The 25,974-nt window shown below is 40.9% G+C and overlaps 1 protein-coding gene across 1 annotated transcript; it reads right to left on the bottom strand.

Moving 5' to 3' along the window:
* Positions 1–1,230: 1,230 nt before the first annotated feature.
* Positions 1,231–13,075, bottom strand: CNDP1 (carnosine dipeptidase 1 (metallopeptidase M20 family)). Its single transcript, XM_009706389.1, has 11 exons — positions 13,007–13,075; positions 12,059–12,202; positions 10,279–10,441; positions 9,109–9,197; positions 6,935–7,135; positions 5,433–5,517; positions 4,693–4,853; positions 3,120–3,284; positions 2,795–2,936; positions 2,287–2,434; positions 1,231–1,336 (listed from the first exon to the last, which is right to left on the bottom strand). The coding sequence occupies exons 1-11, from the start codon at positions 13,073–13,075 to the stop codon at positions 1,231–1,233; spliced, it is 1,473 nt and encodes a 490-aa protein (XP_009704691.1).
* Positions 13,076–25,974: the final 12,899 nt, after the last annotated feature.

Genomic DNA, 25,974 nt, shown 5'->3' with positions numbered 1-25,974 from the left:
CTTTAAATCTTGTTCAGTTGTTTTGGTTGTGTGTGAATTAACTACATGATATAGTAAAAATCACATTTTGAAATTAAAAAAAATATAGATTTGAATTCTGTGATTTCTACTATGTGTTTTGCCTAAACAGCAAGCAGAACTCTCAACTACTGTTTTCATTTCAAAATATATAATTTGCCTTTGATTTAATTATCAGTGTAAAATGATGCTTTAAAAGTAATTATCAACAACCAGTTGCAAATTGGGTGGAAAAACACCCTTCTGATGACAGACTTTGGCCAGAACAGATGTTTACAAAAACTTTTTTCTGTTGTACAAAAAGAAAGTCACGTGAAGGAAAAATATTAGGTAGTGATTCTTAAAACTGTGCTCACAGCACAGTAAGAGGAGATTTGGATTAAATGGGGGGAAAAGGCAGAATCCAGACCTGGAAATGTTTATTTACTATTGCAGTTCTATTGACCTCAGTGATTATTCCTGTAAATAGATGTTCATAGGCAAGTCTTCACATCAAATTCAGCAAGCTAGTTGTATTGCATTTCCTATTTACAGCCTTCTGCAAAGGACAGGGGAGAGATTAACTTGATAGTGGATCTTTCTTCAAACAATTACATAATGCAGTTTTGTATATAATTAGGAGGAAACTACCATGTTGTCTATTGCTCATATTCAGAAACTGGAATATGAGCTAGGCAGCATGAACATGGCGATACTACAAAAGAAAAATAAAGTAATTTTAATAAATGTAAAAATTCCCTTTGCCCTGAATTTTAAAACTAAAATGTAACATACTCCACTCAGCAAGAATGAATTATCACTAACCCTATTTTATTGCATTGGGATAAGATCACTTGATTGATCAGATCACAAATGCATGCCATTTAGTAGTAACGCTAAGTAACAGAATGGCATTTATTTTTTTCCACCGATTCCGACTAATAAATGTAAAAATTCCCTTTGCCCTGAATTTTAAAACTAAAATGTAACATACTCCACTCAGCAAGAATGAATTATCACTAACCCTATTTTATTGCATTGGGATAAGATCACTTGATTTATCAGATCACAAATGCATGCCATTTAGTAGTACGCTAAGTAATAGAATGGCATTTATTTTTTTCCACTGATTCCGACCCACTGAATATGTAATTTATATGTTTTTCCAGATCAGGAAGTTAGAAAGCTTAAGACTAAAAAAAGTGCTTTGCTGATTTTCTTGTGATGGTCTTATCAGTTGTTCGTCTCTGTGTTGGAAGTTTCATGTAAGTGCCGATGTAGCTTCGATATCTCCAGGAAGAAGCCTGCAAACACTTTGGTTCCTTCAATGTAGTTGTGTCTGTGAAGGAGGAAAGAAAGAGAATGAAGCCCTCTCAGGTTGTTCTGCTCTTCAAATTAGTGGCATAGTGCGGTGAAGTTTTCGGAGTCTTCAGAGGAATTTGCAAGATTGGTCACCTGAAAAAGGGACCCAGTGCACAGAAATTCTGGACATCCTTCAATTGGCATTCCTCTGAAAGATTCGCTGAGAAAACTCTTTCCAGTGTTACATCCCCTAATTACTATTTTCTGTAGCTATAAGAGTTGAGGCTATACTGACGGGAAACAAAAAATAAATTGAGAATTATGGTAGGATTCTCCAGTTCCTGGAGCTCAGCATGACTCGACTCAGAAGCTGCACAAATGTTCAGGCAACACACTGAATGGTTCTTACCATGGCGACTCAAAGGATGAACACAAGTGGCAAGTTTAAGCTAATTTTGATCCCTATAATATAAATACACCTTTATATCCATTTGTACTGAAAACCGTCAAAATCCTTACTTAACCATACATCCACCTGCATACATCCAACTGGCATACTTCAAAATGGGTCCTGTGACCCAAGAGTGCCCATCTACATCATCATCTTTCAGACCAGAGGCAAATTTCATTGGCAGTGAAATGCAAATTGCCAGTGTGATGTATCTAAATACTGAGTAGACGCTCCATGAGAAGCGTATAGCGGTACGCGATAAATTAGGAATTTTGCTTTCTGCTAAGTGAAATGCAAATTGCCAGTGTGATGTATTTAAAGACTGAGTAGACGCTCCATGAGACGCGTGTAGCGGTACGCGATAGATTATGAATTTTGCTTTCTGCTTGACACAGCAACGAGTTTGCCGGAGACAGTAGTTTGGGACTGCCCAGTGCACAGCAGCGCTTCCCATCTGGCCGTGTTTATTCGTGGGTACCAGGGGACTTCAGTTCTCCCCCCTTCTCTTATAGCACAAACGGACAAATAAAAGAAACCTGCTTATTTTCTCATTCTGGGAGTGTTCCCCGTCATCGGCTGCTCCGATCGGAAGCATTATCACGCTTTTCTGCGTTATAGTCTGAAACATTCTGGCAACAGGAACTGTTGAACCATCCCGAATAAAATCTGGATCTTCTCCAAAAACTGAAATACATGGGAAGAATTAATCCATTATTAAATGAAATAAAGATCCTTTCTTCTGCTGCCATACATTTGAGCATATAGCCAGTTTCTGAGTAGAAGTTGATTTCATGAATCTGCTGCACTCTACAAACCTCTGGCTTTGTATCAGTACACAAAGAAACTAAATGAGGTCTTTTGGCTACTCTAATTCAGCAAAGGCGTAGAAGATGTGGCTGCGCTGTTCTATCAAAATCAATGAGATTCACAGGGGTAAGTGACTGTAGCGCTGAATTGGGAAATCCCTTTTGCTCTGTGGATGAGCACAATTTCCCCTGCGCACTTGCAGACGCATTAAGAACTGAAAAAAAAGAAGGTACATACCTGTTTTTATTGCCCTTCTTGCTGCTTTATATAGGGGATCATTAACATCAGCGAGCCAGGGCTTTGCCCCAAAAGGCATAGACACTTTCAGTTTGTTTGGACTGTTCCTCTTGGAAAAGACACCCTCCAAGTGCTCCATCACCTGCGGGGAAAAGACGTTGCAGGCAGAAGCGTTCGTCTTCTTGCAACTCAGGCTTACACCCGCATTCCACTCAGAAACAAATAAATGCTAGAAACATTCGGTTTACAACTTCGGGTGTAAATTTGTGAGGTGCTAAGAGGGACTTCCTTTACAGAGAGGCCAAAGTAAAGGTTTGCCTCTTACCTGTTGTTTCACAACCGAAAGGTCCATGTGAGGGACCTGACGGATTGAGAATTTGCCAATGACTCTTCCCGGAATGACTGTTTTAATTCCCGGTTCATGAAAAGCTCCTTCAATCCCATGAATGGACAGAGAAGGGTAACGCCACAGGTGTAGAAGTATTTCTTCCTTCAAAAAAAAAACCAACATTGAAAAAAGAAAGGATAACACTGGAGCCATTCGCAATTGATATAGAGCAACGTGAAGAAACAAGCTTTTTCCATCCTAAAATTTGTATTTGGAGACCTCTGTATTTTAAAGCTGTTTGATTTGTAATCGAAAGCCATGTGCACATCTTTCCATTTTAAAAAATACTGCTTCTTTCAGTCAACGTTTGTTTACCTTTAGAAATATTTGGGTGAAACCAGCTTTTTCTGCACAACAAGAAAAGTGGAGCACTGTTTTAAAAGAGCTTGGAAGTAAATTTTTCCAGTTCAATGAAAAATCAGAACAACTTCTGATCTGACCATCTGTTGATCTCGGAACTTCTTGCAGGAGAAGCCTATGACCAGTTTAGCCAGATCTCTCCCAGATGATACCAGGGAAGAAATTCTGCTAATGAGCATTAAATAATACAATAGGTAAGATGATAAAGTTCAGTAACCAAGTTGATCTATTTTTCTGGAGAAGATAAGAAGGGTAAAAAAAAAAAAAAATGTTTATTCTAAGGAAGAAAGACTAAATATATAAATTGGTCTTCATGCAGAAGCCCAGGGCGCTCCTCCTTTTCTTTCTACTCCAGTTTTATGAGACTGGAGCTTTATGTACACAAAAATTTGCACCACTTCATCCTCATATAGGTAAAGCATCAAAACTTATATCGTGTAGTTACATTATACTTCTGTATTACTGATTATTACAGCCTAGCTTTGGCTAATTTGGAAGCTTTGACATGGAAATAAAAGCATCCGTGTTAGAGCTGGTACCAGTATAATTACGTTAGTGATAAAAACCCGAATCACTCCTTTCTCCCAGCTGCCACTCTTGTGCAGAGAGATCTTTCTGAGCTAGCCCTTACCTGCTGGTTTTTATTTAGGATATAATTTTTAAATGCTGGCAAAGAGAGGCTTATAGCTTTGGGTGCTTTTTTGGCATGCTCAGCAGACATCAAAATCTGAATTAAACCAATAAAAACCACCCGAAACTCATCTGGCTAAAGCTGCCTCCTGTTTCTCAGAGCTGAATACAACCTCTTTCCTGCTATGTAACCGGTATGCAGAGGTTTTAATGCTTACTTTGTTTGGCTGGTTGGGCACGGGGGGAGAGAAGGGGTAGCGCAAGGAAGGGGGAGCAATACCGTTAGTTTTGCATTATTCCTTTTCATTGATTATTCATATTTCGGATCACTTTCCCCAAATGCGGTAGCTTAATTTTTCAGCAGATTAATTTTATTTACCTTTTAATGTTCTGTGCTCCTTTATTTTGTTTTGGGTTTACCATTGACTGAAAATATCTTTCAGTTTGGCTTTATACATAAGCGCTACAAATGGGTGATTTAAATTCTTTCTGCTAACCATTTATACAGATTTTATGTTACCTTGGTGCCATAGAGGAATTTTTTCACGCCACTATTATTTTTATGTTCCTCTAGATCAAATTCAATCGATTCATATAATTTCTTCTCCTCCTCCGTCAGGGCAGCGACGCTGTCATAGATTCCAGGGATCTGAATTCGACCTGTGGAATCCACAAGGCTGTCTACAAAATAAGATAGAGATGTCAGAAGAAGTGGGACCTGTTTCTTCCATTTGGCAATCACAACACATTTCCCCTTCTACCTTACTCTGTACCAAATAAGTAAGCCTAACAACTAGCTACTAACAACTGTTTGCATCCGTCAAGTTGTGGCACCCAACTTGATGTATTTGCATATTTATTAAGAAAACCATTGAGCTGCTCTTTGTGTGTAGCGTGTGGTGTGTCAGCCCAGCTGCTGACATGAAAACATCATCCTACTGAGATACAAATCAGCATTAAAAAGTCAGGTTTCGCTACATGTGTATGTATTCAAGTTGCCAGCAATACTTAAACGTCCTTGATTGATGCGTGACTGACATCAGCTTAATGGGCTTGTGTCTGAGGTCCTGGCCTTACCGGGGACAGTCCCTTCCTCAGCTGCTGCCACCATAGCTATGCTGAGCTTTGGAAACCTGGGAATCTTGCTTCAGTTAGACTTGCCTTACTCAGGTCAATTAAACATGGCACCGATCCTTGTTAGGCTGATCTGAGCTAGCCGTTGCTCCCCACTTATTCCCGAGCAATGATGTGTGTTATTACCCAGCAGAGCTATCAGGTCCGTCAGCGGTTCATGAATGATGCCTCCAAAAGTTCCAGAGTGAAGGTCCTTGCCGCCACTTTCAACCTGTACCAAAACCACTGGTTACACATAAAGACTCCCTACCACCTTCTTCTCCCAGTGTTTGTTTTCCACAGCAACTGCTGGCTTCAGTTTTTTAAACGAGGCCATGAATGAATAGAAAACGATCATGTGTTTCTATTTATAAAATGGAAAAACATCATGTCAGGAGCAATCTGCTTCGGTAAAGAGAAGATAGAGCTCTGTTGTTAACCGCTGGAGAGAGAAATTCAGCTGTCTATGGCACTTACAGGCATTTGAGAGCAAGGGTCCCTCTCTTGCTTCAGTAAGATTAAATACATCGTAAGCGAAACACTTGCACGTTACTGTTTCTAACATTGCAGAATAAATTCTTCAAGTTCTCTATCCTTTTTATTTAATGCAAAATCTTCATAGCAAAGGCAAGAAAGAACCTTACTTGTTTTGCATTAAGAAAAATATATGTCCAACCCTAATTCCAGATTGCAAGAAATAAGAATTTAGCAGTCTCTTGAATCATACAGCTTTAGAATAGAGAGGGGCATTTGGTTTATTAAATGGGTTCTTTTTCCAGTCAACATTTTCCCACTCAGGTTTATCAGAAACTATTTTCCTGCAACAAACTTGTTTATTCTTCTCAAAACCTCATTACAGCCAACTGTCTGGTAGCAGGCAGAGATCATTTTTGACGTTTCAATAGCATCGTTTTTCTTAACCAAGACTTAGAAGAATTGAATCAAGGCTGCCGAGGCTCTTTTGGTTAGAAACAAATTTCATTCTTTTTCAGACATAAAGGTTAACGCAGATGTTTCTTTAGTTCTCAAGTTCTTTAATCTTCTCTCTGAATTCCTTTTATGCTTCATCAGGAAGTTTCCAGATGAGAAATTTCTGCTCTTCATTTCACAGTAGCTCATACCGGCTGCTACATATACTACAGTGCACCGTTATTTGCTTCTGCCAACGGTTACAAAAATTTTCTGTGGCTTTTAAACCCAGGGAGCCAACTAAATTGAGTCCCTTTAGGCAGCTACATCGCACTAAGCAGTATCTGCTGCAAAAGGGCAGAGAGGCAGCAGCAGAAATGGTTTTGGAGTGAGAGAGTTGGGGAGCCAGGGGTGTAGGGACGATGCTAGAAGAGAAGGGAGTTGATGCGTGGAGGAGGTGATGAGAAAAGACTGGGGGAGTGGCAGGAGAGTAATGGGATAGGAAAGGAAGCAAGGGGAGAAATGATGATTGAAGAGAAGTTAATGAAGTAAATAAGGCTAAATTAACTGAAATGAGGGGGGAAATCTGTACAAGCCAAAAAGCATATGGAAGAAAGCTCTGTACTTGTAAATATTAAGCTTGCTCTCAGTCTTTCTCCGCATGCAGATGTAGATGTGACTACAGGTACATCACTGCTCTCCGGTCAGGGGCCCAGTTCAAATGAACCCGTGTCCTTTACCTCCACAAAGAAGCAGGCATTTCCCCGACTCCCATACGTAAGGGCAGGCTTCTTGTTGCTGAGCCAGAGGTTGTCCGAAATCACAATATAATCAACATCGGAGAAAAAGCACTCGTTTTCTTCTTCAAGTAACTTTTCTAGCCCCAAGGACCCTGCTTCTTCCATGCCTTCAATTACAAACTTGAAGTTCACTGGCATAGCCTAAATGAACATTAGAGAAGCCTGGGTAAGGAACAAGCATTTTCAAAAATAAAAAACCCACAAACTTAAAATCAGAAGCAGACTGGCTTGCAGTACATGTGAGGAAAAGGAGGACATAGGATATATAGCTTGCTTCAGCAGAAAGGGCGGTGATATAGACACATATAGTTTCCCAGAAAAACTTGGTTTTCCTCATGTTTTTATCTAGTTTTCATTTTTGAAGGAGAATAAGTGATTTTTTTTTTTCCTTTGTTGTGTTTTCAGAAAACTTGGACTGTCTCATTAAATGGACTTTCAGTGCTATTAAATATTCTAATTGCTTTGGAAATTCTAACTGTGTAATAACAGTTGCATTTTCACAGAAAATTTCCTGCCTCTTATATTTCCACCGTTAGTGCCCATGCAGGAACCACTGGCAGAGGTCCACTGCTGTGGTTTTCCCAACATGTTATCTATTGCCAGAGTTACTCACATGGTGGTAAAAATGCTGCTGGTGATTCTACCATAATTGTCCTTTCAGCGTTCATGAATTTGTTTGCCTACTAGTTCATAAGGATGCATTTCCAAGGGTAATTAAGAGAACTTTTATTATGGAATAGTACAAGTTAGAAATGCTGACACATCCCATAATAAAAATAAATTTGAGCTTAGTTTCCCATTCCAATTCATTTTCTCATTACAGGTTTTAAGACGTTTTCTCTTTTGATTCAATGCTCCGATTAAACTCAGGAACGAATGCGCAAAATTAAATGAACTTGCGTTATGGATGGGTTCACCAATGGTTCATTGAACGACCACAAAAAATATGTAGACACAAACTGTTCATGAATATTGTTTGATGGTCTGTGCTGTTTTCTAGGGAAAGCCTTCAAACGACCAAAATTTCATTTTGTTTGCTTGTTAAAATGCCAAAATAGCTATTAGTGATTTGAAAAACTGGAAAGATGCACAAATACGCAGAAAGACAGACAGCCCCGTAACCATATCCACTTACAACAGCTAATCTGTAGGCAAATAACGTGTGTCTTTGCTAACACTTAAGAGACACGGAGATCAATTCGGTACTATTGATGCAAGAAAAAAAAAATCTGTTTCCCAGAAGGTTGAAAAAGGACTTTAAAAGTCAAGACTTAACTCTCAATTTGTGCCATAACATCATAAAAGATGCACAAAACTGTTTCTTGGCGATCTAACAAAATGTGTTGTGCAAATTGACCTTAAAGGATGCTTGCTAACCAAGTTATAAGCTTAGACTGTCTGTTGGTTTAGCTTTGCACTGGGGATACAGCTAACCCAAAATTATTAAATACGCAGGCTGATTTGAAGATAACCATGTCAGTCGTTGTAGTAATTGAGGCAAAAGTTTGATTCTTGGAGATACGTCAGTCTCTAATTGAGTATATTTGTGCTTGGTTAATGCACCCATTTGAAGCATTTGCTTTGATAAATCTAATAAATTGTTGGAAGAGCAGCCCATTATGTACGAGCATTTCTAGATACTTACTCTCTTCATACCTATGCATAAATCGAAAGTAACTTGTAGGCAGACAAAACCAAAGATCAGCAGAATGTAACAGCAGAGATGAGTCTTCATGAGCAATCTGTGATGGATGTTATTTTACCATTTTAAAAGCTCTCAAGAGAAAAGGCTATCAAAGCTGTTTAATGTATGTGATATATATTGAATGCTTCCCCCAGTATGCTTTCCTCCGCAGGGCAATGACCGCAATACCATATTTGCATTGCCTACAGACTGTTCAAAATAGAAATGCTCAAGGACAGATTCTTAGCGGAGTGGGACCAGTGCCCTGGATATAGGATTAGAAATAAGCTAATATTTCAAAATATATGTAGTCTGTTGGGACAGAGACGTATCATCTAACTCACAGGAATGTAAATGCATCCCTCGAGAGACAGAATAATGAATAATTAAGTATAATAATAATAAAAATAAAGTCCTCATTGATACCTACTAATTTCAAGGCTCTAAATGTTTCCACTGCATTTATCCAAGCTAGGACAGGTCCTTTATTATCTGTTGCTCCACGCCCATAGAGATTTCCTTAAAAAGAAGAGAGGAAAGTTTTTAAGCAGTCTTTGAAACTTCTCTCGTCACTTCAACGTAAGCTGCAAATTCCTGTTGCCACAGAAGCTGTAGTGGTGTGTCAAGTGAAGTGTCAAAACAGTAATTTCATTGCCTTGTTTTAAATAAGGTGATGGGTGTTTCCCAATGGACTGGTACACTTTTCTTTTTCTTTCTTTCCTTTTATATACATCACATTGTGGTTTCTGCTACATGCCAATTTCTGAGCTTCACTTTTGTTCTTAGAAGCTGTTTGCTCACACCAGTCGCGCCTGAAGAGTTTGCACAACGCACAGCTTTTGTGCGCATCAGCCAGCCCAGGTAACACGCAGCCAAAACCCCGCAGCTCAATACCCCAGCAGAAGTATGAAGCTACAAGTCTAGGTACGTACGTAACTTTTTGGGTTTTCAAGCATTATATACAGGGACAGATTTCCATTTCGTGTACAGTGATAAATTTCTGTGCCGGTCCCCACTGGAGGCAGAAGAGTTACCCCAGTAATGCTGTTTGGAACTGGTTCCAACCGATGGGAAAAGGCAATTTAATGGTTATAGCACAGGCCCGCGAATCAGGATTTCTGGGGTCTCACTCATCCGCTGACCCTCTACCCATCATTTTTGTTCCTTCAGTGAATGGAGCTTTTCATGCTCAGCTGAAGGTAGTGGAAGGATGATTACATTAAGGGGGGTCTTCACATTTTTTTCCACCGCAAGCCCTCCTTAACTTCAGCGTGGCAGGCGGAGGTACTAAAGGATCATGAAGCAAGAACGGGAAGTGCGAGGGAGGACAATGGTTGATGCAACAACCCAACAAGAATTTTAAAGCAGAAACGGATTCTCTATTGAATACTCTATAAAGCAGCGTTAACCTGATGTGACTCTTCCTCACTGAATGGGTCTCGCTAGTCACAGCACTGTCAGCAAGACTCAAAGCTGCGGGATTTGTCCCAAAGACGGAGACGTCCTCATGCTTTGGTTAAATATAGAGGGAGCCTCCTTCCACTCAGCATCTCAGTCAGGTGCTCAGATAACGATACAAAACTTAGGACCAGGTACACACCATCGATTTCGGTCAGTGTGTAAGGGTCAGTTTTCCAGCCGTCTTCCTTTTTGGCAGGCTGTACATCCACGTGACCGTAGAAACACACAGTGGGGTTTTGTGGGTCCTTCCCCAGTTCCCCAAGAATCACAGGAGGCAGTGGGAGGTCCTGGCCATCAGGCAACTGTGGAGAAATGTTAAAAAAAAAGCAACTAAAGAAAAACAAACCTTTGAAAACTTAGAAATGTTATAAAAAAACCCTGGAATTCTCAGTATTGAAAATACTTCTACATACTTAACTGGCTCTGATTTGATCCGGTACACAAATCTGACTTTGAATCCAGCTCTAACCTACCCATAGAAATGACGATTTTTTTTTTTCCCTCCCCACCTGTTTAGGTTCTGCAGGGAATTTACAGAGCTATTCTAACATTTTAATGTCATAGATGCCCTCATTACTAAACTCTGACTTCCTGGCACTGGCGAAGATAAAGCTGACTGTGTGCTGTAGTGACAAAAGCTTATGTTGTGACACTGAAATAGTCAAAAGCCACGCAAACTAATTTGGGGTTTGACCTCACCACAGGCAGAGGGCAGGAGGCCTGTAACCTCAAATACAGATATAAAATAAAGTTTTGCTGGCAGGAGGCAGCGGCAGCTACTTCAGACTGCTTTGAAAACAGGTTAAGGCTCTAAACTAACCCTCTAACGTAGCGCTGTGCAGAACACAACTCCACATCGGTCAAGAGAGGGAAATGAGAAGTGAAGGACTGTGTGCGCTCCCGTGTCGTCACTGGGAATATCGGTCTGCATTGGCCTGTCGCAACCCAAAAGGTTAGCTGCTTCTTGCCAAGCAATCACAGGAAAAACTCATTTCGTGAAACAATATTTTGGCCCTAGGCAGAGAAAAGTGTCTCCGGTCTCCGCTCCAACAACAAGTAATCCATTCCCCGCCGTTATCAACACAGACTGTTGCTATATATTTTGGCAATCCTAACTGCATGCCAAGTGCGTGCTAAGGTTTTAATTTTAAATGCATTTGTAACAACTACCAAATGACATAACCTGTAATGTTAAAGTATTGCTGTGCTGCAAGGTCCTTGTGCTAAGCTTCTCACAATCCTCCCCAGAAGCCTCAGAGGAAGGAAAAGGGAATCACTAACAGTGAATTTTTGAATTCCTGTTAGAACAGAAATCTAGCGGGCCAGGGCAGGAGAAAGCCCCAGATACAGTAAGGTAAGGAAGCTAGAGGCAAAGATTTCTCAGAGATTAACTCTTGCCTGTTGCTTTCCAACAATCATTAAGAAAATGACTTAGAACATTTGTCAGAAGCTCCCAAAACCAAAGATGAGGCTCAAGATAGCTATCCCTTTCTGTCTGGCAACATTTTCCTTGTAAAAGCTCCCTCCCTCATATAGAGGCTTTGGTGATGAATGATGCATTAACTATTGTGCTTCATTACCCAGAAGAATGTAAAAATGAGCCCTGGTAAAAAACTCAGGCCTTTTACTTTGGCAAACTGCTTCCCCCCAGTTAAAAGCATCAAACTGTCCCTGCTATGCAGAGCACACCTATTGGCATTTGGAGTTTCTGTGTGGTCTCCCAAGTCTGTTCTCAGACAGTCTGAAGAGGGACTGATTTCAGCAGGTACCACATAGCTCGAGACTATTGATGAATTGTTGTCTAGCTACTAAAAATATCAGTATGTCATAACATACATATGCATATACATAGCATTGAATGTCATAGGTAGACCATACGTGCAAATATAATGTTTTAAACGCAAGAATCAGCCAAGCACCTGATGTGACCCCAGGTTTACTAAATTAACGGTGGCTCCCAGCGCTGCAAGTCTGTCTGCTGCCAACGCCATCATTCGTATTACTTCTTTCCTCAGATCTGGTTGAACAGAATCGCTTTCCACAGCCACCCATTCCTTAAGATCCTGCGCAGGAAGGAAAGAAGTGCAGTTAAATCACCCAGGATGCCGCAGCGTTTGGCCCTTGAACATGAGAAGTGTCACATTGGAAGACGGTTTCATTTCTATCCCATCACAGCAATGTCACAGATGCCGTAAGGCTTCAGAATTGAGAAGAATTGCTCCTCAGGGTTGAGAGTCCTGGTTTTCTAAACAGGGAGGGTGCTCACACTTAGGCATTCACACTGACAGCCGTGGATCTAAAACCTGATGGAAAAGGGAGTAGACTAAGTGCTGACCAGTTTGCTTTGCAGAAATTGCATTATGTCCGAGTTACTGCGGTGATCCTCCTGAGGATTCAGAAGTGCTCATAGCTTTAAAGCGTAACTGATACCGACTGGACTAATGCCGTTTCTGCCTTTTCACGGGGAAGTGACAAAATGCACCAGCATGGGACCGAGACTCCTCTCCTTATCAAGAGCAAACCTACAAAAATCAGTTCTGATGTAAAAAATCAGTTCTATCTGGTTTGCTTCTCTCATGCAAGGGTACATTTTGGCTCAGCGGAGCCTCTCTCTGCACACACTCAACGGATGCCCACAGCCATCCGGTCTGTGGAAGTCCATGCAAATCCTTCTTCCACCCAAAGGGTGCCCAGCACCGACTGTCCCCTTGCAGCCTTGCTTTGTGGAGCACATGGGACACACTCGATACCAGACCTGCAACCCTGCTCGTTACCTTGGTGGCAACCACTCCTCTGGCCTGTAGAGCACAGGCCTCCGAGAGGGCACCAGTTCCGTGCTCATCATTTCACTGCAATGTGGTTCCTACCTTGATGAAATCACTTTGATGTACATCAATGTACTGGAAGATCTCCGTCTCCAAGGATGAGGACGACATTACTGCTTTGGAGAATAGCTCACGGCTGAGATGATGCTATCTGAAAGTTAAAGATAAAATTCAACATGTTAGAGACATCCTGCAATGTGCACTTCTTTTCAGTGCTAGAAAGCATAGATAACTGCAAAGGGCTGAGCCTATTTAGGTCTCATTTAAGTTCTTCAAGCCAGGAGAAAAAGTAACCTGAATTATTTTATCACGTAAAACCTTCGATCGACTCATAGTCGGGTTTCTGAAAGAAAAAAAGTGAAAGAATGACCAAAGAGGGAGCAGCTTTACAATTTCTGCTTTCTAAGTAAATTAGGGGAAGTGTTTTCTAAAGAAACATTCGTTGCATCAATTTTCGATGCACCAACCTCAAATTTTATGTTCTGGGAAGACAAGCCCAGGGGAAGTCTTGCGAACACCAACACACTCCAACAGCTCAGGGGACTCATCTTTCTTTTTCTTCATTTCCAGAAAGAGGGAGAAAAATGGATTCACTGAGACACATTGCATATTTTACATGAAAAAGGAAGAACAATCCTGACACCAGAGAGTATTAGACAACAAATAGCTTTTGTGGTTGAATAAGAACAGCGTCAATACTGAAAAACTTGCTAAGTGCAGAAGTCACTTAGTGCTTGCAAACCTCTCTGCCATCTTGTTTTTGACAAGATAAGTGAAGATATAAAAACCACAAGATTTTTAAAAGTGTTTTTCTGCCTTCCTGCAGATTTCCCTTCCTGTTTCCTTGAAGTTCTTGCTGTAGTTTTTTGAATTCGTGTTAACAGAGTAATACTCAGATAGCTAAATACTTGGCTGGGCTAAATTCAGAATCACTGCTGTATCAGGCTGCGCGAGGGGGTGGACGTCAAGGTGAAAACCCAACATTTTGATCCTAAAAATATTCTGTAGTGGTAACAAAACGTGCAGCTGTAGGTCCATCCACAATTCCTTAACTTTGATGCATTGCTAAGGTGATAGGCTATGGTAATATTAATAATTTCAATTACGTTTCTGACAGAGAAGAAAGATTGCAAAGCCAAGCATGATGATCAAGAGGAGGGAAATACTGTTCATTTTGGCTGGAGATCCTGGCTGTATGATGGACGGACTCCATTTTCCAGCCTTCCCATAGAAGCAAGGTTGCATCCACATTGCCTGTGACACAGGTCATGCTCTGAGAAGGCCTGTGACACTAGATGTAATCCTCAGTGTCCAGTTTCTGACATCTGTTGACACTGGAAACACTGGTATTGGAAGAGACCAAACGCCAGTTTTGCAGAACAGTGAAGCTGCAAAGCACTGCTACAGAAATGACTTAACAGAGACAAGAAAACCCAAATTTGGGTGGGATTTTTAGGATGGAGAAATTAAATGTAGGCATATTATTTAAATGTAGGAATATTATGCTAATATTTGTTGGGGAAAAAAAATCCTTAAGTGATGATCAAAGTACCATTTTCTTCTCGCCTTGTTTTCTCCATAAAAAGGTAGACCCTACCTCCAAGAGGTGAATCTAGCCAACCACTCCCTTCAAATATTGACATCACCAGGCACAGCAGCAGCAATTTGGCCTAAACCAAAAGGGATTATTACAGGAATTCTTGAAGCAAGCATGAAAAAAATTCAGGACATTACAGAAGAGACAGCAGCAACAAAGATGTGCTGGAGAACGAGGTTTTGAGCTTTGGCAGCTTAGGTTATAGTCATCTTTGGATAGAGCTTCAGCAGGGAAACCTTAACAACAGGAGTTTTGCAACGAGCACGCCAAACTTAAAATCCATAGTCTGGCTATTTCTTCCAGCCTCGAACTGTGCAAGTGGCTGCATATATTTGGCAACCAAAGTTCATTTTAGAGAGGGCAATAGCCCGTAGGAGTGCGATCACAGACATGGTCAGGAGGACTTCCCAGGCTGCACCGGGCAGCCAAGAGCAGGAGTCCCAGGCTGGGGTGGTGGTAACTGGTCCCCCATGCACAGAGTTCCCCGACAAAGATGAGACACTGATGTTTGCTGGGGCACTGCCCAGATGGGTACAGGAGGGCATTTGAGCTGAGAGACTGGAGATTATGTCCAAAAGGTGCCCAAGGTACAGGGAGATGATCGGTATTAGGTAAAAGCTGAGTGTGGAGATCATTTATGATGTTTTCTTCTCTTTTTGGGGGACCAGGCAATGGCTCTGTGTGATGTTGCTCCATCTCACTTTAGTCAGCAGTGGGTCCCAGGAGAGCAAAGTTGACCTTCACGCTGGTCCTTATTACAGACGTAGGGTCTTCCACCTCTGAGCTGGGTCTGACAGAGGGGAGCTCGTTCCCATATGGGCTGAGGAGAGGACAGGACCCCCAATGGGTACGTTTGTGATGGGCTCCAAAAAAGCGCAAGGCACCGCACCTCCAGAAGAGAGCAATAGGATCAGGCATCGTACAGTGTGGTCATTCATCCGAAAGTGGAATAAATCCTAGTCTTGCCATGGGCATTGCCAACACAGGTCGAGACATCCCAGCATGTGAGGATTTTAATCAGATGTTCATCTAGAGAGACTTCAGAGCTGTTACCTTCATTTACCACAAAGCCTGCCAGATGCCTCAGCTTCACACATATCTCACTCGTTCTTGCTACCTTGCCATTTCCAAACCTCAATTTGGAAAATATTTGCAACAGATGCCACTGAACGTGCCCTCATTTAATCTTACCATGGAAAACCAGACAGGCTTCTCCAGGTTCAGTTACTTACAAAAAAGACCTTTTGGGTATGCCACACTTGAACAAGGAGGATCATACACAGGTCAGAACATGGCTGCTAGAGTAACCAGGCTCATGCAATGGATAAGTAGCAGTGTCTCCATCATATATGATTTTCCTTCTTTCTGTTCAAATATTCAATTTTGCTGAATTCTATGAGTTTTCACTGTAAAAAGAACAAGTATATGTATAGTTGGCACCTTACGGTGACCTAAAGAAACACATATCTTTTAATATTACATTGAAGGTCATAATCAGAAAAAGGCTGCTTATACAGGGGACGTGTGCTGTGGTGATGGTATTTTCCTCTTTTTATCTGCATTACGTATAAATGACCTGGAAAGATGCAGACAAAAGACATATGTCTTCAAGTCGTGTTTCATTTTAACTGTTCAAGAAAAATGAAATGAAGAGACTAAAATGCTGTGAAGGCAAACAAACATTCAAACAACCAAAACATCCTAGGAATGTTTGAAATAATTCCGTGATCTTTTCAAAACAGAGACAGACTTCAAGAAAAGCTTATAGAATATCACAGAAATAGTTGCTTTCATGAACAAAAATAAGCATCAACAGTGGCAAATTTGGGAAAATGAATGCGAGGAGATACTTACGCAGTCCTGCAGATTAGCGGAGTGCACCAAATGCCAATAATTCAAACAAGAAATTAGGTAGGAGCTATGGTGTGCTGTACTTGAGGGAGGGAGGGAGGGGAGCAGCAGATGGAACTTCATGTTAATGCACTCCTAATACACAGACAATGCTGCTTGAAAGCATTTGGACCGCAACTGGGAAAGCTTGTGTAGAAAAGGGAGTCGGTTTAATAAAGCAGTAGAAAGATTTCAGGCAAGGCTAAAATAGCTCATTGTTACGAGGAAGGGAAAAAAAGATATGAAAGAATGATAAAGGTGAGGGGTGGGAAATATCAAAGATTTCAGTGTTCAATTTCAAGTGTATTTTATTTGATCTCATTTTAAAGAGCTGTTGCTGCTTTATGGAAAAACGTAGTACAACTATTTTTAGAAATAATGCAAGACAGTCATGCAGTTTCTCTTCCTTCATTCCTAAGTAGTAAGAACATTTTACGTCTCACTTCCTCCCATCTCCTTAAGTACTGTTAAAAGAAAACTTAGCATTCTCTAGGCGGTGATTTAACAAGAAATCCAAGTTGATTCTTTAACTAGGATGAGTCTTTGATAAAATATCAACTAAACTTACAAATATTTGAGAAGCAGCTCCTGAACGTGCTTTGCTGCCCTCCCCACCATTCCCGAAGGACATGCCTCACGTGCTTTCCTCCCTGTGATGCAGCATTTGAGACGTGTGCCAAGGAAAATTGAACATTTTGCAACCAACCCAAAGAAAAACAAAGTCAGAAGTCGCCTTGTTCGCAAATAATACGAAGAACATGAAAGGAGATAAAGATGTGTACGGGAGTAGGGGCTAATTTACCAAACCAACGGTGGGGCTCCATTGAAAGGAACATTCCCTCTAAGCAGTCACAGTCAAGGAAGATAACCGAGATAAAGGAAGTTAAATAATGACCCCCTTAACAACATTCACTGCTAAGTGGCCTACCTTTGGTGGCAGCAGGCAACCAGACCTCAGTCACCTCTCCAGCTGACTGGGTGAGACCCTTGGAGGAGGTGGACGATGACTTTTCCCGTGGGAGTTCTCCAGCACAGCCCTGACCACAGATACCCGTCGTCCTTGTAACGACCGGGAGCTGCAGAGATCCAGACACCTGCAAGGAGATGAACAGCTGCTCACAGAACCTGACTGCACTTGAAGGTGATGAAAGAAATGGCGTCAAATCCAACAAACCACGTAACAGCAATGAAAACGTGCGGTGGAAAGCGTAGGTGAGGTCTGGCACTTGCTAGGAGGTAACACTGCAAGGCCCGGCGTCGTTTCCAGCCGTCAGCTCTTACAAAGTGTTGCAATATGAGCTGCCCTAAGGGCATTTTGGCAAATGGCAACGACCAAAACTGCCCTTGCTCAAGCCCACCCCTTAGAGAAAACAGGGAGACCCTATTTAGCAGTTCTGCTTTGCTGTAATACAGATGATATTAAAAAGAAAGTCCTTACCTCTCTTTGTGCTCTTGTTTTGCAGTTGCCTTGATGGCTGGCGATGAGAGTTTGAACTGGCAAGTTCTCCTCTTCTACCTGCAGAACAGGGACATTTTATCTCAGTTCACTGATGTGTTCTGCAGTTATGAAGGGTTACTTTTAAGTTAAAGATTAACTTTTGGTTTAGGTGCTTAAGTCTGCTTCTCTATCGTATAATAATCCAAGCAGGATACGCTACCACATCAAGCCATGAGAAATTTTCCCATCTCCTTTTCTCCCTGGAATTTTTTTAGCATCAGAAAGCACATCAACATTGCTGCTTTACAGTAGTATTTTGGAGGACTTAAAGAGATGGCTTTTGTTTGTCACTTTGATTTGAAAACTGGAAAAGAAAAGAATACCTTTCTTTTAAGGAGGAGACTTTCTCCCAGGCAGTAGTATCTATCTCTGCACCCACTGAGGAGAAGTAATTTGCTGTTTAGCTAAGAAAAATTTCTGAGCTTGACTGCTCGTTGGTTTGCAAGCAGATAAACACTGGCACAAAAAGGTCCCTCTTGGAAAGACAGCTGCACTGTCTTTTGCTCTTTTCATAGCAAAAAGGTTAACAGGAAAGAACTGGGGGAGGTACAGCTGAGTACCAAACTACACGCACTAGTATGCAAGGCCGAGCTAGTAATCTGGTTCCTAATGCCCTTAAAACACAGTAAGCACCAAAAGGAAAATTTGAGTATTCATGAAGAATATTTACTGTATTCTGACTTGCTGGGATGGCATTTGACATCCCCATCTAAGTGCGTGGTACTCGCTTGGATGTGGATAGCTTCACCGTCCTGTTGCTGCCATTTCTTCCATACCAGCGGGTCTCTGAACTTGTGGCACATTTTAGGTGCTCGTGTTTGTGTAAAAGTTTCTATCCTTACGGTCCTCAGTCCGTTTTGAAAGAACCGCTGTTCACATGATCAGATTCAGTAACAAGCATCAGCCTTCAAATGGAGGTCAAGGTCCTGTCTCAGAGCCTTACAAAGACCTTTTCTTCCTTTAAGTACTTGGTCTTCATTTGGTTAATAGATAAAAACTCATTTGCAAATTAAATGCAAAAGTTTGGGCAAAATTAAGTGTTTATTAGAATTGTTTTAAATAAATGCAATTTTTTACATGAATCCTGCCTTCCTTTATCCAAACTTTAACTGCTTCACACTGGAGTTACTCCTGAATTACAACAGTATGAGTGAGATTAGAAATAGGTCTACTAAATTTAGTCATTCAACTATTTGCTTATTTATCACTTTCTGCTACTGAGAAACTGTACTATTGTGGAAAAAAGAGCTATGATTACTTTCTAACTTATTATTTCATTGCTAATTGCTCCTTATTTTATAACCGGTAACTTGGAACAAGGTTTAGAGTCCATAGTGTAAGAGATTTATTTTTATGGTCATTATTCCATTTATGGAGTATCATAAACATTACCAACATTGTTTAGCAGCATTTTTAAATGCAGGCAGCTTTATCTCCTTAATAAAAACAGTCTTTGATTATTAACCACAAGAAATTAAAGAACCAACTTGAATAGTTTGGCTGAGCAGTGGCATGGACAACTCCTCTTTGGAATACAGTAAGTGTTTAAGTAGGAGGAAATAGATTAGTTACAGGAAAATAAGAGCAGAACTGAAACAATAGGATAAAGAAAAAACCCCATCAGTCTCTTTGTTTCTCTTGTCCTTTAAAAATGTAAGCTATCCCAGGCAGAGACAGTCTCCTACTTTGTCTTTCTGTTACTACCTCAGGGCAGCAGCCTCGGCTGGTTACAAAGCGGTGGTACAAACAAGAGTAACTTCATGTCATTGGTGTTTCAGCAGAATTAGCGTGTCTTAATTGTTACCTTAATTAAAAAGGTATCTTAAGTAATTACAATATTAAGTTTGAGTGAGCAAATACATAAGAAACCTGCCATTAGGAGCAATATTTCATTGACAGAGAAATGACATGACGGTTTTCAACGCTACCTGTCGCTCTATAAGCGGCTACCTCTAGCTCAAGCTGGCTGTTTATCATTTCTCGAAGGTGTATTGCAGAAAAAGGGGAATGATATCATAATGCCATAATCAGTGGTACCTGGTTATTATTGCAGCTTACTGTCATTTCTCAATATACTGCCTTCATATAACTTCGGTTACCATTGTCTCCAAGAAGTGTAAGTGTGGAATGGAGAGGGCTCTTCACACAATTCCCAAAATCTCTCCCCTCTACAAGGGTTTCCACTTCTGCTCCCTGTGCAGCTGCAGCAAGACCTTCCACCTCCTCACTCCTTCCCACTTCACACTGCAGTTTGGAGAGTATTTCCCAGCCGTCATGTTTCAAGATAATCAAAACTGATGCCAAAACCTGGGACCACAAGTTAAGTAATATCACCTGTGGCAAGAGCTTGTCAGACAGTGGAGCCAGCTTGTACTGGTAGAGACTCCCAAGACCCTGAATTAGCAGTCGTTACCTGAACATCAATAATAGCACCTGGCTATGTCAGTGGAAGGAGATTAATTTAGAAAAGGCTCCCTTACCCAGATGAGAGATCACATAGTGCTTCACAAGGCTTGGTGGCTACAGACCGTCCTCTGTATGGAGCAACGATGCTCAGCTCCTTCCAGGAGCAGGGCCACAAAGATTCGAGATGCTCTGTAAAGGAAGAGCAGCACCACCAACCCTTCTCACCTCCTAGAAGCTAATTCAGCAAGCTCGCTGGGCACAGATCTCCCAGCAGGCAGGCTTTAAGTGGTGCACCCTGGAGAGGAGCAAACAAGTTCTTCTTGTCCAGCGCCTTTTCCAGTACACTGCAGTGAATGCCAAGATAGGAGACTGTCCTGTTTTTCCAAGAACAAGATTGTAAATTCATTTTACTTCATCATTAAGCAAAAGTATTTTCAGATGTTAATCACACTGAAGTAATAGCAAGAGGTTATTCCCATCTTGCTATCCTTCGGACAGCTTTGCTCTGCCAAATAAAGCAGCATTCCCTTATGGGGAGGTGAGGTTTTTGGGGAGGTGAGGTTTTGATCCAGCTGATAACTCACTCATTCCCAACCAGAGAGCGGCTATATGCCAAATAAAGCAGCATTCCCTTATGGGGAGGTGAGGTTTTTGGGGAGGTGAGGTTTTGATCCAGCTGATAACTCACTCATTCCCAGAGAGTGGCTATATGAGCTCACAGGGTGAAGCTGATGCTAACCATGCAGTACTTTATGTAGTCAGCTCTTCATTCACGCTGCCTTCTCCCAACTTTCTGTGGGGTCCAGGAATCAGCGGGGCACGAGTCACTGAGGTGGTGGCATGCATGGTGTCCCTCAAGGCACGCATCTGGAGTGCCATGAAGTTACCTCCATTTGACACTTCGTCAACTTCTGCGTCTTGGCCGGGTGTCCCAGGAGCAGCAGCCGCCAAAGAAAGGCTTGTGAGTATTTTTCCATTGCAGCCCTCCTGACATTGATGTGTATTTGGGAGATGGTCAAAGAAGAAGAGAGGTTTTTCTCTTCACAAATATAAGTCGCTCTTGAATACCTTAAAAATAAAGGAAACCACTGTTTATACATATATGAATATACATACGTATGTATAAATTATACATACACACACAGTACCCTTGCATCTCACAGCAACAGACATGACCATTGCAAGGTCTTTGTCATTGTGACTTCCTTAAGGAGGAGTTTGAGATACTTCATCGCACGTCTCTTCTCTTAAAGCGCCACTGACAACAAGGGTAAAGCAGATGCTTTGGGAGCCCAGAGCAGATGCTCGTTAAACTGAGGCTCCCCACTGCAGGGCTCCAGGCTCCCCTCCAAGGCTCATCCCAAACCAAACAGCATCCCAAACCCTCCCGAGTAGCCCAGTGCTACTGGGCAGCCTCACCAAACAACTCCAGGTTTTCAAAATCTGAGTCTTAACCACAAACCGCACCAGTTCGACACACCAATAGCTTTTGCTTTGCATTTATTTGCATGACCATGTTGTATTCTTTGGTTCTTTCCTACGTGGTGGGACATAGCCGATGGTACAGCTGGATATCTAATCATAGAGTCATTTAGGTTGCAAAAGAGCTTTAAGCTCATTGAGTCCAACCGTAAATCTCAATCCATGGCATGCAGTTACATAGCAACTACCCATAATGAAACACTGAAAATTTAGAGGTAGCATTTTTTCACGTCTCTGTGGAAATCTGTCTTTTGCTATGCCTCTATCAGAATATAAACAAACTTTTTGTTTAGCAGGTTGGTGGGGTTTTTTTTTGTATTTCTTACACCAGAGGTCAATATCTTAGATTACAGAAAAGCACATAGGAACCAAAAAGCATATTCTGACTTCCCCTTAGTTCCCCACGGTGCCTTCCCTCATTGAGGCCATAGAGGTTAGGGTGGTTCATTTGTCTTCATGTTGATACCTATGGGCAAACTGGCTGGGCAAGTAGATTCCCGCAACAAAAACCTACCCGAGGAGCATATGCAACATACACAGGTAATATAGCACAAAAAAAATGGGGACTTAAGATAACGACATAATAAAATGGACCCAGTTCTGTCACATTTAGAGAAGTACAAATTTGTTTATAGTGTCAGCCTTCGGTTCTCCACTTGCAGTAAGTCTGCTTTCACCTATCTGATCATTCACTGCTGGGGTAAAGGAAAACTTATGATTAAAAGTATTGCTAGAGGCAGCACATACCTCCATTTCCAAGGCAGTAATTACATGAAGAATTCATATAGAAGAATCTAACTCTGGAACACGATGCACTTGAGTCCAAACCATCCATTTAGTACCTTGTGAGTGATCTCAGCTGAATACAAAGGTGTCGGAGATGTCAGATCCTTCATCTGTGTGCAGCCGTCCCAGCCACGAGTAAACACATCTTTTATCTACCTAGACTTGCTCTTTCTTAGCCGGGAGGCGAGAAAATGCTCTGTGGAGATATTAGAAAGATAATGCAGCTCGCACAGTTGAGTCTTTAGGTGAATCCTGCAAGCAAAGGGAAAAAAAGTGCTTTTTTTCCTCATAAATAGTCAGTTTTCAAAGAGCCACATTTCAAGGAAAAAAAAAGTGTCACCCTGAAGTAGCGTGACTGATTCCTTTTGAATTATCTCAGCATGGTGTCATCTTATCTGGTGATTTTGTTTGTTCCTGTTACTAGTAATTGGGCCTTAAACCGGCTAACAGATTTAGTAGGATCAAGCTCTCAAATTCAGAGCACTGTGAAAACACAGAGAATTTTTGATCTTTAAACTGAAAGATAAATGAAAGTTATCCAGGCGACACGTGTCACTAAGTACTGAAATAAGGGGTTCGGAGAGTGGGCTTTCTGGTATTTGGTGTGTTCGTTTGCTAATAGTAAGATACAAGTCACTCTCTGCTCCTGTCAATTTTGAAAACTCCCTGAATATTGACAAATCTGTGAAAAATGAGTGGCAGATCAAGCTTGTAAGTTTATGCCTCATTTGCCAATATACCTGTCTTACCTGAAGTAACCAATTCTCCCTAATCACAGGCTACAAGAAAGAAGCTTTTATACCGTTTTGCTCTTCAGTTTTGAGTTGTAGAATAACTCGGTAGGTTCAAAGGACTCAGGATGACACATTCATTTCTATCACAGATAAAATTATACTTGGAACAGATTAATTACAATCTGTATTTTTGCATTATAATCTTATGCAAAGTGTGTGAAATTAAGATTTACTGGTTTGCTCTAAAGCAAACAAGTTTCTGAACATTTCACAGTTCAAAATCACCGTATCTTCTACTTTTAATTTAGATCCAGACTTAAAGCAGGCTCTCAGATTTGTAGACCACTTTCTCATTTTATCACCCCAAGTTCTTATATTCAATAATTGGAAAGAGACTAATAAACAGTGTATCAGAATGCAAATTATTTTTGATGAGCACAGACCCTAGCCATTCAAATTCAAAAGCAACCCAGTGCATATATCTAAGTTTATGAAGAGATTCCCATGCACTTCTAGGTATGTTAGCCTCACTTCTTTATTGATGTCTCTGAATATAAGTGGATGAAAAGACTGTTGTATTGCAGACTTTGTGCTATGGAAAAAAAAAATTCCTATTCCAGCCCCCTTTTTAATTTTAGTGCTAAGTAATTATTCTCAGGATCTTTCTTCTACATCCTTAAGGACTGCTGGTCTGTTAGTGGCAGGGATTGTGTCATTAAAACTTTCTTCCATATAAATCAAATTCTTGGAAGGAGCTGGAGGAGCATTTATTATTGCCATGCTCTCAGCTCCTTCTAATGAGGTCAGAGAAGCTGAACTTGTTTTACATTTGGAACAGATAATGCTCATCAGCTGTTACTGAGCACAGCTTCAAGGTGACTGCTGTGTCCCAGTAAATCTGGGTCATATTTGCACATAGATGTGGAACTACAATGCATTAAGAAAATGCAATGTATCATCTTAAATATTAATTTTTTATGTTGATGACTCAATTACCTGTCATATCCTATAGGAAGACTTTCACAGAGCAGGCAATGTAATACAGCATCATTTTCTATTAATTTAATACTCAGTAAATCTGGTGCGCCCATTTTCCATGGGAGAAAACCAACCTCAGATGTTTGCTGGTTTTTTAGTGTATTTCTATTTTAAACCAATCAATGCATGAACTTACCTGCAGTTAAAGACAAGGTTTTATTCTCTGATTTCTCAAATCCCTTCCTTAAAACTCATATTAAACTTTAAAAAATAAGGACTTCTGAACCGGTCAAGGTATTTAAATTCCATCTATGAGTGTCAGACAACTCCAAGTAAATCTTCCAAAAATTATATGCAGCTTTACAAACTTAAACGTTCATAACCAGCCCAATTCCATTAAACATCATTTCCAGATCAGTGCAAAGGAACATTAGCAGACTAAAGCCTGGAAGCTGATAAACTCCGGCTGTCCATACTCTAGGAACATGTATTTATACATCCATTTATACCTTTTTCTCATGAAGCCTTTTACTTTATTTCTGAAACCTGCTGTCTACCTGTCTCTCCCCAGTCTCTCCCCGTTCAAGTTATCTTCATTCACATATCTTTGTATTGAAATTCCATTGCCAGACAACAGACTTGGTAACCAATGTGTGCCTGAGCTCCTGATGCAGTCGTTCCCCTTCTTGATTTGTACTTCTGAATCCATCCGGTCAGAAGGAAAACTGCCTTAAAATAATCACGAGCAGCACCATGCCTCCTCATACAAGAGTTCAGGCTACGGCTGACAACACATTATGGGATATTTCTGAAATACAAACAGAATTCAAAGCTGTGCAGAAAGAAATCTTTTCCTTTCTTTTTATTAAGTGCATTTGACAACCAATTCCTGAAAATTATGACATGCAGCCTATACCGTGTTTTGAATCCATATTGTATTCTTACAGCTTTGAACTTGAGTCCTCCAGCTAAGTGTTCAACACATACAACAGAAAAACCTAAAGAGATGTGCATTTTGTCTGATGGCTTTAACTTATGGCAACAAGTATCTTCAAGTGGACTGGTGGAAATAGCTGCTCTTCTGCTGCTATTTTTACAGGTTGCTATTCACTCCAATAGTAAAGAGGTTAACGGAGAGGAATTTGGAAACAAAAAGTTACTTTTCCCCACTCCATTTAGTGTTATTATACTGTTGTGCCAACTTCCCAAACCTGAGAACTACTACAGGGGCAACTACAGAATAAAGTTGAAACTCAAGGTCATTGCCTGCTAGCATTTTCCATGTCAGCATTACAAGAACTACAGTCTTAATACAAGAAGTAGAAGAGACTCAGTCCAGTCAACATAACTATCACATTATAAAGTGAAAGCCCGGTCATATTCCTGGGAAACCCCATGGGTCACCCTTGCAGGACCAGTTTCCCTTGTGTGAATGACTGGAAAAAAATAGCAGGAGAGGGGGAACAGAAGGCCACAAAGGCCAGATATTCTGTACTATTAAAAAGCTCATCAAAAGAAACAGAATTTTTGCATTTTAAAGGTGTCTAATGATGCACCAGTACATAATGGATAATGCAAGAGAAAGATGTCAACCCATTACTAATACAGCAAGATAGTCTAAAACACCACCTTATCAAAG

The sequence above is a fragment of the Cariama cristata genome, unplaced genomic scaffold (assembly GCF_000690535.1).
Source record: "Cariama cristata isolate BGI_N322 unplaced genomic scaffold, ASM69053v1 scaffold368, whole genome shotgun sequence".
NCBI classification, from domain to species: Eukaryota; Metazoa; Chordata; class Aves; order Cariamiformes; family Cariamidae; genus Cariama; species Cariama cristata.
The sequence above is the reverse complement of the archived record's forward strand: the minus strand, read 5'-3'. Positions and strand labels throughout refer to the sequence as shown.

Bases quoted from the DNA above. Each gene is read 5' to 3' on its own strand.
- CNDP1 (XM_009706389.1), bottom strand. From the start codon at position 13,075: ATGTCGTCCTCATCCTTGGAGACGGAGATCTTCCAGTACATTGATGTA. The intron at 2,435-2,794 runs GTATGTACCTTC...CATGTATTTCAG, and splicing joins AAGAAGGGCAATAAAAACAG to TTTTTGGAGAAGATCCAGAT. The intron at 1,337-2,286 runs GTTTCTTTTATT...CCTCCTTCACAG, and splicing joins CAGAATGAGAAAATAAGCAG to ACACAACTACATTGAAGGAA.